General features: G+C 36.1%; 1 protein-coding gene across 1 annotated transcript; it reads left to right on the plus strand.

Annotated features, from left to right (window-relative positions):
* The first annotated feature begins 17,292 nt into the window (after positions 1 to 17,292).
* LOC115620244 (seminase) lies at positions 17,293 to 18,313 on the plus strand. Its single transcript, XM_030513393.1, has one exon. It carries the CDS (start codon positions 17,293 to 17,295, stop codon positions 18,085 to 18,087), a length of 795 nt encoding a protein of 264 aa, XP_030369253.1. The 3' UTR covers positions 18,088 to 18,313.
* Positions 18,314 to 19,439: the final 1,126 nt, after the last annotated feature.

Genomic DNA, 19,439 nt, shown 5'->3' on the forward strand with positions numbered 1-19,439 from the left:
CATTGGTGTCATATTGTAACTTACTTAAGTCTTATAACTTTGTGGGAATTTTAAAGCAAAATATCAGAACACACAGTAATGCTAAGCGACACCCATGAACAATATTGGACAACAACAAACAAATTTTACTAGAGCATTAGTCTTGCAACTTTAAACGGAACGTTATAAAAACGTTCATTGAATTTTAGTAGAAGGTAGAATCATTTATATTTTGCTTTAAGGCTAAGAAGCTTAGCTTGGATCGAAGAATTTCTAATCAATCTTTTTTTGTATTCAAAAAAAATATTCCATACAAATAAGTGTACTTTAAAAGTTCTGTTATGTTATTTTGAGAAAGCATTTTTTATGGCGAAAATCTTTTAGGCATCTTCAGATGAGAAGTGAATAAGATCTGATTTCTTTTATATGTCAGATCTTTTCAAATTATCAAATTAAAATATCTTAGCTGAAGGGAGACAAAATTATCATAATTGTATTACCTAGACACGTTTTTCTCAATGCTTTGTTCATTTCTAATGACTGCTATGTCCTGTGTCCTGAGTCCCCACTTCGATCTGGAGTAGAGAAATCTAAGGGCAACTGATTTTATTAGTGAGTGTAAGTGTATTGTGTTTTTGTTTGATATCTTCTCAATTGTTTGCTGGGTACAAATAACAAAGGTGGGCTTAAGGCAACAACAGTGCACAGTGCTGTCTGACCCTGCATATGCATGAGTTGAAGTCGCAGGATTCATCCATGCCGCGCCCCTCCTTGCTGCTGCAATGCGCTGCTGTATTTTTATATTAGCGCGCATACGCCCCGTGCGCTCTTGGCACATTACCTAACTGTCATTGTCCAGAAATTAACGAAAATATATACACAAACACTCACATACCCAACTCAAAGACAGGCGGGCAGACAGGAAGGCAGGCAGGTTAGCGCTGGCTGGCTGGCCACCACATGCAAAGGAGCACCGAACTTCTCTTTCCTCCACTCACATAAATGCATAAAAGGACCAAAACAAAAAACGAAATGCAAAAAAAGAAGAAAAGTTTTGAATTTCCTCGTGCTAATGTATGTTAATTACAGAGGGATTTTCCATGCGGAGGATTTGCATTTTAATTTATGCACCGAAAAATTTGCTTTCGAAACACGGAAAAAATATATTCCGGCAACGTAGTCAACGGAAAAACGAAAACTTTACAAAGAATGCCAAAAAAAATGGTCCCAATGAGAAGTTACAGTGACGCAATTTGTATACGTACACTATTTTTGTGTGTGCATGGGAATGTGCGCTGCCTTGCCGGCACGCCTCAACACTGCAACGGAAATTGCCCGAATTGTATTTATTTATAGGTGAGTTTTAGGCGAGTTGTTGGTTAAAAATAAGTGTCGGTGTCAGGCAAGATAGAGTGACCAGCATATGTTAATGCTGCGGTCATATCTTGCCCACATTTTATTTTATTTTTACTTTATTCTATGTTGAAAAATATAGGCTACCGACTGTGTAGGTAAGACAATATACAAGTTAGAAAAACGCCTTATAAGCTGGCAAAACCTGTTGGAAAATCAAATCAAAAATATAATTATAACTAATAAATCCCTTCGACATTAAGGAATTAACAGTCGTACCAAAAACAAAATACATTTCACTTTCATGGGGTCGGAAAGCCTGCGAAAAAATATTATATATTATTAAATATAATTTATGTATCACTGTATATAACTGAAAGATATACATAATTTTCAGATGTGAAAATTTTGTCGATATTCTCGGTATTCTCTCCTTATGCCCGCCCAGAGCGGATCGAAACAAAAAAGTAAAACAAGCATTTTGTACACATTTTGTTACTAATTTCAAGGCAATCTCCCATCGATATTAAGCAATGACTTCTCTTGATATCGAATCGAACAAGGATTCTATCTGCAACACGAGTTGATTTTGAACAAGATGTTAATTACATTATAATCTGTTCAGTTGCCTTTAAATTATATTCAACCTAGTACAGCTATTTAAATAAATAAATAGATACACACCGAAAATAAATTGACTAGCAGCTGAACGCCCACAAATGAGGAGTATGACTTTGAATTTAATTACAGTGCGTCCGCCCTCAGCTTACGGCTACACACACTTAACACTTCAACAAACAGGCAACAGAGAGCCATGTTCAGTTAAATTAATACAAAGCCCTAATACACGCACTAATGCTAAGTAGACGTAGCAGTAGCAACGACAAATCCTGCGATGAGTAAGTAACTTAAGCGGCGGCAATTCCACATAAACTCTCACACACACACAGACAGACGCATTCATGCACAAAGCAATTCACCCTCCCCCTCACTCACACATATGTGCTCGTACATATACACACACACATATACACACACAGACAAGTGTATTAGTTAAGCGTCTTACTCAAGTATTTATGTATTTACATTGCGAATATTTAATGGAGATATGAGCAGGATTACAACAACTTTTAGACGCGTATCGCATGGGTGAGTGTGTGTGTGTGCATTATTCTGCATTGCTATGTATACGTGTGAAAAAATGGCGCATAGTGAGGTAACTAAAAGAGAATATTTAATCGTTTGACAGCAACAACAAGCACAGCAAGATATATGAGCTACTTTAAATACTCTACACAGAGCAGAAGGACCAAAGGGTGTTGTTCAATTATCAGGATGTATGCAACACTTAATATATAGCCTTTCAGAAATAAGTATGTATAAATCCTTAAAATGTGAAGATGAGTCGCGCATAAGCACAATCTACACAAAAATGAACTTCAACGGAAACCGACGGACTTCAAATGGATCTCAGTTTTACACTTCAGGCAATGGAAAACGCATCTCACCTCACTTCGTATGCAAAACCTGCTTAGTTGGAATGGAAGCCTCATTTTCGGACTGTTCCTCTTCCACTTCAAAAAACACACAAACATCAAAGAGTGAATACAAATTAAATAAACAATAATGAAGTAAGTAACATCTTTTCACTTTTCCACGCCGTGCTTCACCATAATATAATATTTGAAAATAACTCACAAAAAAAATTATCTGACTGATATTTATAGTAAAATTGTAGGTTAATGGAACTCTCAGAAGTATAGCAGTAGTTTTTATACTCTGTACATGATCAGCATGAAAACACGAGTCGATCTAGCCCTGTCTGTTTGTTTTTACAAATGTGTAAATGGCAGATATCTACACATAAGGTTTCCTGCACGGCAGATGTTTACACCTCCCCATGCAGTAGTGATCGAAAATAATGACTAGACACTTACATCTCTGAATAGTCTGTTTGTTAAAGACTGTGGAAAGCTTTAGTTAGTGATGCATTAATTCTTCTAAGACAAAAATATGTCTTATATGCTCTCCATTTGCAGAATCGATGACACAATCTTTAATATTGTCATTTTTAGTAAAGAATATGAAACAAAAATTCGCCAATTTTAAACATACTTTAACTTTAATTTTGTGACAATTAGACTAGTTGTTTTAAAACTTGAGTTACCATTAACGGTACTCATCTTTGTGTGGATTCATGGGACTACCCAACGAACAATTGAAGGTTTGCGCAAAATTCTCATTATTCTTAAGAGCTCCAAGTGTACGATCCTTGTGATTGGTAATTAGGTTATGTTTCTCCTCAAAAGCAGAACACCATAGCTGCGCAAATCCCAGATAGATAAGCTGTTCCGGCAAAAGATCCAAGCCGGGCATTTGCACATTTCTCATCGAATATTTCCCATCAGTTTCTTCCTTCAGTAGTGTTATATAGTTGCGATACTCATTAACGGCTTGGTTTAGTGCCGCATTTTCGTTTAAGTTTTTTTATTCAAGCTGACTTTACCGACCGAGTGATTGATTTCCATTCAGTAGATATTGTTATTCTTTACATAGCATCTCTCTGGATTCCTTGAGGCCTTTTCTTGATTCGTGAAGCACCAATTCTGATCTTTACCAAATCTATATGGACTGAACACAGAACAAAGCCCCGCTCCCGCACATACGCCCTTGTAAATATTATTTATTTTTTATTCTCAATTCACCAAAAAATTAACAATTATAAACAGTGAAATAACTTCCGGCAATGAGTTCATTGCGCCCAGCAGAAGATTGTGCATTGTGTGTGGAAATTTATTCGCTAATAACATTTCTACGAATTGAATTGTCTTGGATGAAAGCTAAAACAAAAGTAGATAATTGTATATTATATATACAATATAAAAGTTCGGCTTGGTAGGATTTTAAATATGTTAACCTCTTGCTGTTTCATCACACATATATAACTATATAAAAAACGATATATATCGTATTGGCTACTTTTTATCCTATTCTAAGGGTTTTATTTTTTTCTAGACATATTTAGCTTCTTGGATCAGTTCTTCTTTCTTTTTAATAAATATTTGTACCGGGTTTTCTCCTTTATTATTAAGAATATTAAGAATTTTACAAAAAAAAATGCATTTTAAAAATATATATTATTTTTCGAATTTTTCGTACTACTAAAAGGGTATCCAATTGTCTGCTGAGCCTATGGTACATTAGCATTACAATTTTGTATAAGTACCTTATTTCGCCGTAATAAATATTGCATATAAAAAGTACAAGCTGGCGCGCATCATTAGGGCCCAGCAGTGCCTTTCAATTGAGCTAAAAGCGAAGTAAAGATGGTGGCCAGAAAACATTACGATCATATATACTGTGTGCGTGTGTGTGTGTGTGTGTGTGTAATAACAGTGCGGTGGCCTAAGGCTGAAATTATTCAAGCATTACTTTCATTCATTACCTGAACAGAAGCTCTCCCTCATTCACTCGCACATTGGCTGTCCCTGTCATTTGAGTGCAAACTATTTAAAAAAGCAATTTTTTAGTTAATTAAACGACAAAGACATGCAAAAAGCACACAATTTCCCCACATTGAAATGGAAAAACAGCAGCCGACACAAAGGCTGGCAAAACCGTTAGAGCCACCAGCTGACGGAGGGACGAAGGCAGTGACGAAGCCCTTGAAGCCTTGGGGCGCTGACTGTGCCAAAGTCAATTGCCAGTTGCAGCTCCGGTCAGTCAAACGTGCCCAGCTCCCGCCCACTCTCCCTCCCTCTCTCTCTCTCTCACTTTCTCCCCCTCTCTCGGCCGGATGCGTATACTTATTATGAAATTTTGTTGCCCTCACTACGAAAAGATCAAAGTGCGCTGTAGCCGGTCGTTTGTTTTCTGAGACGCCTTGTATGTGGCATGCAACAAAGTTGTTGCTGGTGCTGTTGCTGTTGCCACGTGCATGTGTGGTTCCATTTTGTTAGGCTGTAGTCATAAAATAAAAAAAAGAAGCAGACGGCCGAACTACAATTATTGTTTAATGAATTTTAATGGCTTTCTACTTCAACTTGCAATTGCAATCAAGCCACCTCAATATCCTTTATCCTTGCAGGCCACATTCGACGCTTGCCTTGCACTTAACGCTAATGATGCAAAACAACTGCAACACACACACACACACGCACACACACATAGATTTATACTTACTAAGTACGATGGGAAAAGTGCGCAGTGGCTTTTTGTAATCCGAACTTGCGCTGTTTGGGTGGGTTTCCAACATTTGTCGCATTACGTTTAGTCCTTTATTTATTTTAAGTAATTTAAATGTACAGCTGCATTGTTGTTTTGTTGTCGTGCTGTTTACGTATAACATATTAACAACCGCATAATCATCGCAATGCTTTTTCCCTTCGCTGCTAGCCTCTGGGGGCTCTCGTAGCACCCCAGAAACGAGAAGCCACGCTCTAATTAAGTGCATTTACTCTAATGAGCAAAAATTGCGCAGCTGCAGCGACAAAAAGTGCCAAATGCCACACAGCCAGCTCGCACTCGACGAGGCAGCCGTGCATGAAAACTGTCCACTGGACAGAAGTTGCTGGTTTTTCGAGGTGACCTCATTTAATTGGTGCTGTACTTGGTGGGCCCCCCCCCCCCCCTCCCCTCCAAATGGGGCAGATGGTGGGACGCTATCTTTTAAAATGCAACATATAAACGAACTGATTCGGATAATGTGCCACCACAGTAAGGCAATGTACATAATAATATCGCTAAGCCACAAAATCGCACTTGGTTTTTATATAAGCTTCAGATAAATAGGCACATTCATACTATAGAGTATTTTTGGGCTGTTGTTTTTAAATTACACAATTACCAATAAATAAATCGCATTCAAGATGCAAAATAATATAACATTTTATTTAGTTTATTCATTTATGGTCGTATCTAGGGAAAAATGTGCCGAATTCAAGCTGGTTTGTCCGCAGGGACCAACGCTGTTTCGGAAAATGTAATTCGGCGGCATTAGATCACACGATCTTTTTCTTCTTAATGGTTTTTTAAACAGCCGACTCGATTGGTTGGTAATGTTAAGCGTACAATTGACGAAGCACTGAAATACATTTCTAGGATTTGGAAATGTTTTATAGAGTAAATGGGTACTTCGATATACAATTTACTACTTATCCTAAAACAAGCTTAATACTTGTAATTTAAATGTGACAAACGCTACATCTGGATTATCATACAGAAAACAATTCTTTATAACTCACTAAAGAGAATTTATACATTCTTCAGCATTTCTTCCAAATATAAATATTAACACAACATTAACACTAAGTTGTTGGTATAGAAATCTATATAAAGCAAAAAAAAACGATCACTTTGATAATACACTATCGACAACAGCATCTTATGGAAACATTGGCTTTTGTTTGCAGTTCTACATTTAGTTAGCTTGTAAACTTAGGTTAAGTACATATATTAAGTAGAGCTTTAAAGTAGTTAGTTAAGTTCTGAGCGGTGAAGAAGGGAGCTACATGAAGTCACTTCAAAGATGTATGTTTGCTCCAAAACCACTTGTTATAGCAATCCGTCCATCCCGTTCCCTTGGGGTGTCCAAATAAATAACAGACCACTGTAGCCGTTGAGTATATAAGAGCCATTGTGGCAATTGTTCCTAAACGAAAAGATCCTGCTCTTGAGCCTGTTTTCGATTAAAATATGTGCTAAATAAATTAGTGCTCATTTGTCAAAATAACTCAAAACAATCATTATAAATATACAAGTAGATACCACTTTGAAGTTTAAGCCCCAGTGAGCAATTAAAACATATTTAATTTAAAATAATTGGATAAAATTAACAGAAACAATGACACACGCGCCTAAAAAACAGTGCCAGCATACTAATTGTTAGCATATTTTTATTCCTTAGCTATCAAAAAGGCTGCAAAGTTCAGGTAGCAATTCGAATTTTATTATCATTATTAAAATAAAATAAAAAACTTCTATACAAAAAATTGGGGTATTAACAGGTGACTAGTTTTGACGAAATATGCTTGTTCATTAAATATATGTGGTTGAACTGAACTGAATTTTATCAAATGTTATTTATTTATTTTGTATTTTTTAATTTTTTTTTATTAATAACTACTTTTATAAATCATTTGATCAATTATTATTGGCAGCTCTACTGATTCTTTTTTTGTACTAAAGGATTTAGAAGAATGTGACTGACATGAGAATAATAGTTAACAAATTAATCAATGGTCGTGAATATAATCGAACTGCAACTTTTAAATATCCACATTTTTAATCTTCGTATTGGTTCTAGAGTATAACAACAAAGAAATAAACTAATTAACATCACTATTAATCACACAAAATAATAATAATGAAGAACATTTTCACGCTTCTGCACCAATTATTGCACTAAGAATTCCAGCTGCGTAAATTGAATTCAAATTTTCCGTTTTAAAGCCATTGGCAGGCATGTTGGCAAATAGAGGCCCCAATCTTTGCAGGGAACGCATACTCGTATGTCTATATACATCTATGTATATGTAAACGTATATATCTACATCAAATACGAGTACAAAACGCAATTGCTAGAATTTGTTTCATCAAGTGCAGGCGAGTCGGAAACAAGGGCGCAATGGCAAAATGGCAGCAATTTGATGCAGAGGCTTTTTCATTGCCGGTCGTGTCGAATTCAAATATTTCATTTGCCAAAGCTCACTAAACTGCAATTGTAGTTGGCTTTGTATGAATGGCTAACAAACGGAGAGGCTGCCTGGACATTCGGTGAGCCCCACAGATTCGGCGACACTAAGTAAACAGCAGCGCAGCTGTGGCAATCACACACAAACACACACACACGCACACATACATGCCTCCATTGCAGAGCGCGCTACAAATATGCAAATGCCTATGGGCCTGGTCAATGCAAAATGCCAACAACACGAACATCGACAACGATGACCCACGACAAACGATAACATCGGGCAGCACATGCAGATAAAACGCAAAACATGCCAAATTAGTTGAAAAAATTCCCATTCAAAAACAAATTTCCTTGAAATCCCGACTCTCGAATACCCTCCCCACAGTCTGAAAAAAAAACAATCAAACATTGCAAAAAAGAAGACAGATACAACTTACATTTTTTAAGCTGCCAGCTTAGACCAGCTTCTTCACTCTTTTTTTTTTTGGAATCTTTAGAAGAGTGTCGCTTTATAGAGAATTCATTAAAGTATATTTCGATAAAGTGCACAAATGTTAAAGAAACTTTATAAAAAAGCGCTGATCGTTCCAATGCTATTTGAGAGACAATTATGAAGCAGCAGCAGAGAGAAGTGAAATTTTCTTAAATTGTAACAAATGCATATAAAGTTGTTTTTACGACTTAGTAGTGCTTCAAATGGCAGCTTTGAAAAATAATGGGACCATACAACATTTTTATATACTCACGTAGGAAGTTTGATCTCCTTAGCTCTTACAGTACCACAGATTTTGTGGTTCATACAGACGGACAGATAGTTACATATAGTACATATTGTACCTCGATTTGGAACCACACGCTAATCATTCACGCCTTCTTGTGTCTTTTCCGTACTTTACGAACTTCCCAATATATCCTTTTGCCTTACTGGTACAGGGTATCAAAACTCCGGCAGCCGCTCAACAACGATGCTCTCTTAAAAAAATTAACAATAGAAATAAAATTGCAAATTTTGTTTGAAAAACCAAATTCGTTTTCAATTAAGGACATTTCAGCATATCGAAAGTGTCGTAGGCAACGTCCTGCGGCTGCGGTTTGTTTGTTGAGCATCAGACAAAGCCTAATGTTAATGTGCCAGCCAAATATGCAAAACTTTTCGGTCAGTGTAGAGCAGGCGGAGAGGCAGGCAGCATTTTGTTTAAAATGCTAAATAAATTACGCCAGCAATACATACTATAGCATACGATATACGTAGAAATGTTGGCTTATTTTTTGTCAATTTCTCGTCATTGCTGTTGACATCGTTGCTTGTTTGTGTGTGAATGTGTGTGTGTGTGTGTGTGTGTGTGTGTGTGTGTGCGTGTTTGAGAGCGCGTGTGTGTGCTTGTTTTGGCCATATTGCGAGTGTCAGAATGTGGTCAAAATGCCAATTGCAAAACAATTGCATTTTGGTTACTTTGGCTGTTAAATCCGGAATTTCGATGGCAACTAACCAACATGCGCATCGCACATCCCGTTGACATTAGAGCTAGGATATCACACACACACACACGCACACATACGAGCCGGCAGCAAATAAAATGGTCGTAGCTTTTAGTTAAAAGCAAAATATTGTACTAGCATTCGATACATACTCGAACGAACACACACTCGTACACATATACTATAGTACAGAGAAATCTCTCTGTGTCGAGAGCCTGTTGAGAAGGGCGTAAAATTCATTTCGCCTATGTGCAGTCGATTTTCTTTTGTTGTTGCCTTTTTCGAATGCAATGTCCAAATTTTTAGACGACGAGTATTTTTGTCATATTCGGAAATGAAAAACTATGCACACGAACACACAGACAATCTGCAAAACGAAAACCGAAAAAGCAATTAAATTGTACACTTTGAAAGTGCAGTCAGCAGCAAAACAACAACAATAACACCACTACAACAAAGGACCAACAGCGTCAAGCAACATACTATAATGCACAACATTTGCAGGCAGCAAAAAAAAAAGCATGTCTAAAACACACACACACACAACCAGTTTTTGGAGCGCAAATTCATGTGAGTGACAGCCTGACATGCAAATACGTTTAATTTCAAAAACTAAACTAATAAAAGCGTCTGCCTGCTGTTGCTGCTGCTGCTACTGAAATGTTTTTTCAAGCATAAGCAATCGAAACGAATTTGCGAAATTTGAAAAACTAATTCAAATGCAGAAAAAAATGCAACCAACAAAACGAAAACTGTCACGCTTGCTGAGCTGTCAACTGAATATTTCAAGTGACAGCCTTCCAATGCTGTCATGCAAATGAAATTCTCAAATAATTTTCCATGCAACTTCATAATCGAGAAATGTACTAGTATGTGTTGACTTCAATTTTGAAGGTACAATTGTTTCCATTCAAAGGGCTTCACTGTCCCTTCTGAGCCTTTCAAAAGGCCAACAAGTTGTCTTATCATCAATTAATGCTGCCTCCATTGCTGCCACTTTTCAAATGATGGAAAGGTATCTCAGATTTTGCATTATTTGATATTTGACTTATATTTACTCGACGTTTAACTTTCTGGCGCTCTAAATACTACAGAAATTTAATTATTTAGATTCAACTTGGACTTATCAAAGGAAATTATAAATTTTGCTTTTAAAACCTGGTTTCTATAAAGCAGATATAGCCTTTTTTATTCACATTTTCGTTGATGCCTTCTACAAATATGTCATCATATGAGTCCTATTCTTTCCAGTTTTGCAAGCACTTCATAATGCTTGAGGGAGCCCCTACCTAAATGATCTTGCAGAAGATATGATTGTGAAACTTTCTTAATTCCTTAGAAATGCCAGGTGGCTGAGCCAAGGGCATTATAGTGATCCTCTTCAGGCTCTTTAAGTGGATGGGAGAGTGCCATCTCAGCTTAAGCTGTGCTCGATATCCTTGGCACATAAATCTGCACTAAAATACGCACTAAAGTCTAGAATCATATTATTTCTTTTTGCCGCCTTGCCATTATCCAAGTATCTTACAAAAGACCAGATTGAAATACATATAAAAAGAAGAGTGTGACAAGACGAGTCTATACAAATAAATCTATTTACACTTAAAGCTCATAAAATCATTTTAAAGACATCCGGGGACTTTGAATTGTTTATAAGAATACTAAAGACATGAAAATACCTTGAATTAGAAACAACATGAAATCGATTTCGATTCTTGGCTTCTTCGCTATGTCGTTTTAACTTTCGAATGTCATTTACATAATTTGTAAAATTTAAGCACTAATGAATACTTTAAGACTGCTACAGATGTGGAATACTACTACACATATTTATTCACGTTCATTTCAATAATGCAAGTCATTTATTTTAGAGTTTAATTAAAACAAATTAAAGCTGCAACTTCTGTTAATTTGTAACTGATATTTTGTGAGGAAGAGTGGCTTATCGCTGCCGGTTGACTCGGCATTGAAAATGCTTTCCTTCTCTCACCTACATATTAATTTTTAACGCAATTGGTCTCAGAATGCTCTTTTGAAAACCAAGTTTCTGCTTTTGACAAAGGTTTAACTTTTTTTGGTAAAGGCAGCATATTTCCATCGAATGGGATGTTAAGCGAAAAAAGAATATAGCCGAAAAATATGACTTATTTAATTGTTATTATTTATATTATTTACCTTTATTACCTGTGACCTAGAGGTGGAGAACTATCGATGGCACTATCGTCACAATCGATAGTAAGGCACTTTCGAACTTATTATAAAATCGAATGGTTTACCAACAACTATAATTATAATTGTAGATCACAGAGTGTATCAAACAGTTTATTAAAGAAATTATTAAATAATTTATTAATATTTATTATAAAATATATGTATGTGTAAAAATTAATTAATTGTGTAAATGGATGGATTGCCTTTAAATAAAGTTTTTTTTTTTTATTTTTAAAGCATTAACGTTTCATTTTGTCGGATGTGAGCACCATAAATTAAAAAGAGAAAATATCCACACACTATTAATGGTTTTCTGAAAACTATCATTGACTATCGATTGTTGTCTGAAAACTATATTTCAATATCAAATACAGACTCATTCAGATTAAAAAATTTAATTAAATAGTTTGATGTTCTCAACAATTGTACAGTCCTGTATGAATATCCTGTATCGCCCCAATGCATCCAGAACATTCTTTTCTTGTCAAGTTTTATATCTTTATTATTCACCAGATACAATCCATTAAGATTCGAATTGAAGTATATATTAAGCGGTCTGACCAAATTTTAAATCTTCTTAAGTACCTTTGCGCGCAACTTTTGTACCACCAGGCACCCATCCATTGATCGTCGGATTGTCGTTATTATACTCTGTACATGAAATGTACATGAGTATATTAGGTTTGCGCGAGCTGAAAAATGTATCAGGCAGAAGGAGGCGTGGCCGACCCCACAAAGTATATATATTCTTGATCGATTTAGCCCTGTCTGTCTGTCTGTCCGTCTGTCCGTCCGTCCGTCCGTATGATCACCTAGATCTCAGAGACTATAAGAGCTAGAGACACGAAATTTTGCACAAAGATGCCCTATGTGTGTTCGCTATACAAGTTTGTTTTATTTTATTTTTTAATTTCCTTCCCACTTCCCCCCTATGGGGGTTTTTCCGTAACGCCGTTCGTATAATCGCCTATATCTCAGAGACTATAAAAGCTAGAGACCCCAAATGTTAGTCCCAGATGCCTTATGTGAATACAAAGAAAATGTATATTTTGGAATTTCCCTCCCTACCCCCTCTACCCCGCAAATCGCGATTTTATTTAACTCCCGTAATTCTTGGAATTCCGAACTAAAATTTTGTAAATACCCCCAGTTAGTAATTATGTGTCCGTGCGCCAAGTTTCATCATGATAGCAAGAAGTTATAGCCATAAATATATTTGCTACTGTAGCGCTGCTCAAGCGCTGCCCGCGGCTGTTGTTGATGTTGCTGTTTGGTTGACTGCTAACATGTTTACTCAGACACTAATATACGAGCATATAAATACATACACTCACATAGACGCAATTGCTCTGTATATGTGCAATTATACACCCTTTACGTGAGTTGGAATACCAAAAGAGGTAAAATCGATCAAATTTTGTTTTTTATTCTCTTACTTTTTTAATTTCTATAATTATTCTAAACATATGTACAGAGTATTTCAAAGTCGGGACATCCGACTTTAGCTTTTTTACTTGTTTTTATCATATGTTCTGAATTTTGCATTCAGTTAGTAGCGCGTTGAGTCCCCTGCAGTACCGGAATAAGTGCCCAACTTCTTTAAAGCATATGCTTCAACCGCATCCCCAATCAAGAATTCGTCATACCGCGCATATCTGGCATCATCATCGAAGTCCTCCAGATGTATATACAACTCATGGGGCTGGGCTGATACTACTGCGTGCAACTTGTCCAATCCAATAAATAACTCGCTCGATAGATTCCAAAGCCCATCTTATACTCTGACCAGTTGAGAAAGAAGTTCAAGTGCCCCATGAACCGTTTCCAGCCAGGTCCAGCTAATTTTGTATCACACATAACTTCAAAAGGACTCATCCCAGGCAGTTGTATTGTATGAATGCCATGGAAATTAACGCCACAGGGACATTGGGTTGGATAGTTTCTCCTTTCAAGAGCAATATTATGTTTAAGCACAGTGGAACGGAATAATAGAGCACGCATACTTTTTAGTTGTGTGCGGCAAGTCGAGCTCAGCTGACTAAAAACATTTATCCATTTATTGTCATCTTAAAGTATCTCAATAATTATTTAAACACACCATGATTCAGCGTTGAAAATAAAGCAAGAGAGTGCGAACAAAATTATAAATGTTGCCATACTCAGACTTTATTTATGACTGCCGCAAACAAATGAAGTCCACAATTTAAAATACTTATACGTATTTTATTTCTGAATGCTGTGCGGCTCGGGAATTTTGTTGTTTGCCGCGTTTTTTGCTGATAAGTTCAAAGTTGCGAGTAGTTTTGTCGCCATCACATACATATGTATATGAACATACAGCTCTGCTTGCTGATAAGAAATTGCCTCTTCATTTAAATAAATCGCAGTCTACGTATTCAATGAGTAATACTACTAGTCTAAAGAAATGACCACTTAAATGAAGCCTGTAAAAAGTGTATGCCCTCAAAAAATACATCTTTTTCTATCCATATAAGAAATTAGAAATTTTAAATAGTTAAGATATTTGATAATAGCTGTAGCAATTTTTTTAAATATGCTTCTGGTTATGTTGGGTTAGTGTGCTGGATTGCTATTGGCAGCCTCATAACATGGCCGGATATTGCCGGGCATTGAGGATCAATTTGGATAATGACTTAATAATCTCCTCAGCACGAGGTTTGACCTTGGAGATGTCCTAGAGGATGTGCAGGAGGAATTTAGTGAGTTTTTTTTTTTTGGCTCTCTGGGCAATCCTGCAGCTGTCAGTGCTTTTTTCCAGTACTTTCCAGCTTTTGTCTACACTTTATGCTCCCAGTTGTTGTAGAGCGCTTTTAGGGAAGCACCAAAGATATACTGTTCGTGCCAGAGTGCCCGCCATTTAGATTTTCCGGTCGCCATGACATTTTCTGATGAACGCCTGCAACCATTTTATAGCTGCCTGGCTGTCCACAAATATGTTCAAGCGCTCCTCTGTAATCGCAAGTCTTAGAGCCTCTTCCGCTACCTCTCTTAGTCAATTGTTAGGCACTCTTTTTAATCATTTTTTCATATAAACATAAAGCCAGAGATAAGCTTCTGAATCAGCTGCCTGGTCCAACTAAATAACTGAATACAAATTTTACCATATGTGAAGATTTCTTATCTCCCCACACATACAAGTACTTACTCGTACACATTTCTGACGAAGCTTATTAAAATGCGTTTTGCATCTTATCTATTCATTCTTGGCACATTTGAAATAAGATTCGTAACATCTATTTTAAAAATTGAACAAAGTAAGAATTGCAGTTGCAATTCGCTATTTGGTGCTGCCAATGCTTCGAAATGCAGTCCGCGCACAAAAAGAGAACATCATGCAGTAAATTACAACGAAATGATGCGCAAAATCGTTCAATGGAAATGATAAATAAATACTTACATCTATACTATGTAAGTAAGTATGTATGTAAATGTATGTAGAAAGGCAACTGTAAACTAGCAAACATTTTCGTATGCCAAGCAGACGTGCTAGCAGCTGTATGGAAAAACGAGGCTGGCAAATCTAGGGGGCGGGGCAACAATACGCGCGGGTCATATATATACACATACACACACACTTACACACACACACACTGGCTGGCAACAAAAGAAATCGCACATTTCAGCGTTTTGAATTTGTAGAAGGATATTTTTCACATTATAATAAGAAATGAGGCCGAAGACGCGCGGCGCATGTTTTGGCATAAGGAGAAGCCACAAATGGGAGGTGAGGGGCGGCAGCCACTTTAAAATGCAGAACAGCTGAGAAATCATATAAACACAAATAATAAAATCGACAATTTGGCAAAAGGCGCACGCACACATGTATGCCAGCATGTCCATATATGCCCTATCTATGTAAATATCACACACACATACATACATATATAAATATGTACCATTATAGACGAGTGTGTGTGTGTAACCGCAAATATACTGGCAATAGAACGTGCAGAGTTTTCATAAAAAGGCAACAAAAAAACGGGGAAAAAAAAATCAAATTCTGCAAGGAAAAGGGGTTAATTTTCGCAACAATACACACATACTTTCAAGGATATACTAAGCAGCGCACATTTTTATTTTCTTTGAGACTTGAGGACGCCGCTGGCATGACCTAAGCACAGAAACTTACACACAAACTTAACTTAGTAATAGTAATTCTGCATATGTACATATGAAGACAGTAAAGCCAACTACATACAATAGTAAAAATTGTAATAGGCCTTTCAGTACGGAGAACGAGAATAAGAGAGCTGTAAAAGTTCCAATTTATAGCCAACAAGAGTCACGAACATCAAATACGAGTCTCTCTTATATAATAGACTGTTCGAAGTTGCAACTTAGCCGCACATTTCACATTTATGTCAGCATCTATGAGTAATGCCCACATCAGCTTAAATGTCTTATATTTCTTCCTTTTTTACAGCCTTGAATTGCACTGCCCATATGCCTTAAGCAATATTTCATATACCTTCTGTATTTACTGGAAATTATTAGTAGGTACAAAGGCTATAGTTTTCACTATGCAGACGGTTTAAGAACATTACATGCCAGATTATTTGCGTTAACAGCCGAAAACTTGAGGCCTCTAGTTGTGCTGCTACAAAATTATTCTTGAAGCTATTACAACACTATTTAATACTAAAGAAAAATAGACTTAGGAAATATCTTATATGTTTCGACTCTATATTATTATAGAATAATTATTTAAACAAGAATGGCTACGAATCTGGCAGTAGATCACAGCCCATTTTTTTCATACCCAAAAATAATTTAACATTTATTTCTACGACAGTCAAGCATTTGAGGAAACAAACTAGCGACAAATAACCAAATATAGATTCAACCTGACCAATTTATCCAATTTATACAGGGAATGCAATTATTTTCCATATGAGCAAAAAAATTTCAACTTCTTAACATTTTGATGACTGAACTGCCCCAAATTTTATTTATTCGATTAGAAATAGTCCCCTTTGGACTCCATACAGTGATTTGAATGGTCTAAAAGCATATCGAACAATTGCTATATCTCGTTGGCCGGATGCTCAGTACACATTTTTTACGACTCCTCAGTGCACATAACGCTCTGCTTCTTCTGACGATGATTTACTCCAACTGTTATCAAAACTATTCACAATTTACAATTATTGGACTTCTTCCCGCCCAGTTTGGAATCAGGTATTGTTAAGTAAATTAAAAATAATGTATTAAAACATATGTGTTATTTCAGATAAGTTTTATAAGCGTTCTGGCCTAAAATTTGTTTTGTTTATTGTCTTTTAAATTAATTATTTCAAAATATTGCAAACACTTTATAGATTTACAAAAAAAACGTTTTAAATTTTAATTGTAAATATTTATTATTACTTTTCTATTTCTGTTCGATGTTTTCTTTCCCATCAAACAGACTCTGTGTAACATTGACTTCGAAATATTAACTTAACCTCCCATCCCACTGTCTACCGTAGTTGATCCGATTCGTAACAGACGGCAGCATTCCTCTATAATATCTTAAACCGTCCAGTTTGTTTCAATCTTTGGCAATTCTCTCCGAAATGCTGACAAAGCCAGCACACTTTCTAACCTTACTTCCACTACTGGGGAGCCTCTTTGGTGTTGTTTCTGGCGTAGCTGAACAATTGCAGCCCCGCGTATATGGTGGAGAACTGACCACAAACAGACAAATGGGCGGCTTCATGGTGCAGATAATATTCGATAACGAACTCATTTGTACAGGCAGTGTGATCAGCCAATGGCACATTGTGACCGCGGCCCACTGTTTTGAGGATCTGGATGTGGAAAAAATTTTCATAAACGCTGGCGACTCAACCAAAAAGGTCGAAACTTTCGGTTTATCGAAAATTGGCATTGAAAAACTATGGATACATCCGACCTACAATAAGCTAAAATTTATTGGAGACATTGCTGGTATTCAAACGAATCGGGCGTTGAAGGGCGACGAAATAGGCATCCTGCCGTTCTGCAAGAAGCCTTTACGTGCCGGAGATGTCGTGACTGTAGCCGGCTTTGGACGCCATAAGGACCCCGGCAATTTTAGGAAAAATTTTACTTCAGCACAGCTGCGCTACATAAAAGTGCCAATTATAGCGAAGGGCGAGTGCAATGAAAAATTGCGACGCAAACTGCCAAATAATGTTCTCTGTGCCACGGCCTATGACAATAGAACCACTTGCATGGGTGATTCAGGCGGACCATTGATCTTTGACAACCAACTCTGTGGCATCGCCACATGGACCTCAAAATGTGGTGAAGGCGTAAGACCAGATATTTTTATGAAAATTTGGTTCTACAGAAATTTTTTAAATAATATTATTAAGCAAAAGGTTTGAGAAAAACTCAAGTATAACATCTAAAATGTTTTAAAACGAATTTCTATATCTATTATGTTAACAATACTATTCCCATTGATGAATCTTTAACTACCACCCAATATTATATATAAAATAAAAAAATATTCTGCATGAGAACCTTGTTTAGATGTTATGCTTTCGAATATTTAAAATTTAATAGTTCATCTTTAACTAGCAATATATCAAAAACATTATGCCTTTGAAATGTGTTCGTTTAATTCAATCTCTAATAATGTACTCCATGCAACTATGGCTTCAAAGAGAATACTTCATCAACATAAAATTTCTGATAATAAGATTAGCCTCAAAAATTATCCTATTAAAAAACTGTATGTATGTATAGCATACTATATCTACTACTACACTACTACTACTACAACTTTGCAATCAATATATTATTATAATTTTAATTGAAAATTAATATAGTTTTTGAAGATAATCATATGAATTCGAAATGTTAAGAATTTGTTCTCACTTTAAAAGTATCATAAACTACTGTTTAATAGAATTGTGAAAGAAAATTTAAAATAATTTGAACAATTCTTATACCAATTTAATGATTTTGCTCCGCTTTGAGCAAATGCGGCACCCATCTTGCTCAGAGCTTCCTCGTCTCCAAATTGTCTGTCAATATGCGATTTACTGCACTTTTGGAATGCGTTTCTTTCTGGCGGTGATCATCCAATACCATTTCGAAAATTTTCTTGGCAATTTCTGCTGTTTTCAGAAAGAGTCAGAAAGAGCTCGTCTAAGCACAGCGACGCAATAATTTATTGGAGTTACTGGCAATAATTTTTGGAAGGGGAATACTCCACCAGAGTAGAACCATGCCTTGCTTTGATGTTTCCTATGTCTTCAAATTCTCGTTCACTAATAGCAACTGTCAAAAAAAAAAAAAAAAAAAAAGAACCTCTAAATTGTACACCTAATTTTTACAAGGTGGGAACCATATTTTTCATCAGATCGGATAGAGTTGAATAACACAAAAGTTAATGCTGTAAAATTATGTTTAGTTTTACGAATTGTATAATTTAGGTTTAATATTTTATCGGTTAAGCTAAATATAATTCTATACATACATACGTAGTTCTAAAATAGGTAAATTTTTTAATAATACACACGGACATTTGGTTTTAAACAATAAATTCGAAAAATAGAACAAAATAATAGGGATTTAATTTGAAATAAATAGATTTGTCTACAAATAGAAAGTGAAAATACTTTTTTATCTCAAGCAAAATGGCACGTTAAATCAAACGTGTTATAAGATTTAGCCCACCCTTTTCTAATTTACGCTCAAATTTACGACTCATTTCCACTCAATCATCCAT

Source organism: Scaptodrosophila lebanonensis, unplaced genomic scaffold (genome assembly GCF_003285725.1).
Source record: "Scaptodrosophila lebanonensis strain 11010-0011.00,11010-0021.00 unplaced genomic scaffold, SlebRS2 tig00000024-arrow-pilon, whole genome shotgun sequence".
NCBI lineage: Eukaryota > Metazoa > Arthropoda > Insecta > Diptera > Drosophilidae > Scaptodrosophila > Scaptodrosophila lebanonensis.

Excerpts from the sequence above, each read along its gene's own strand:
- LOC115620244 (XM_030513393.1), top strand. The coding sequence starts at position 17,293 with ATGCTGACAAAGCCAGCACACTTTCTAACCTTACTTCCACTACTGGGG.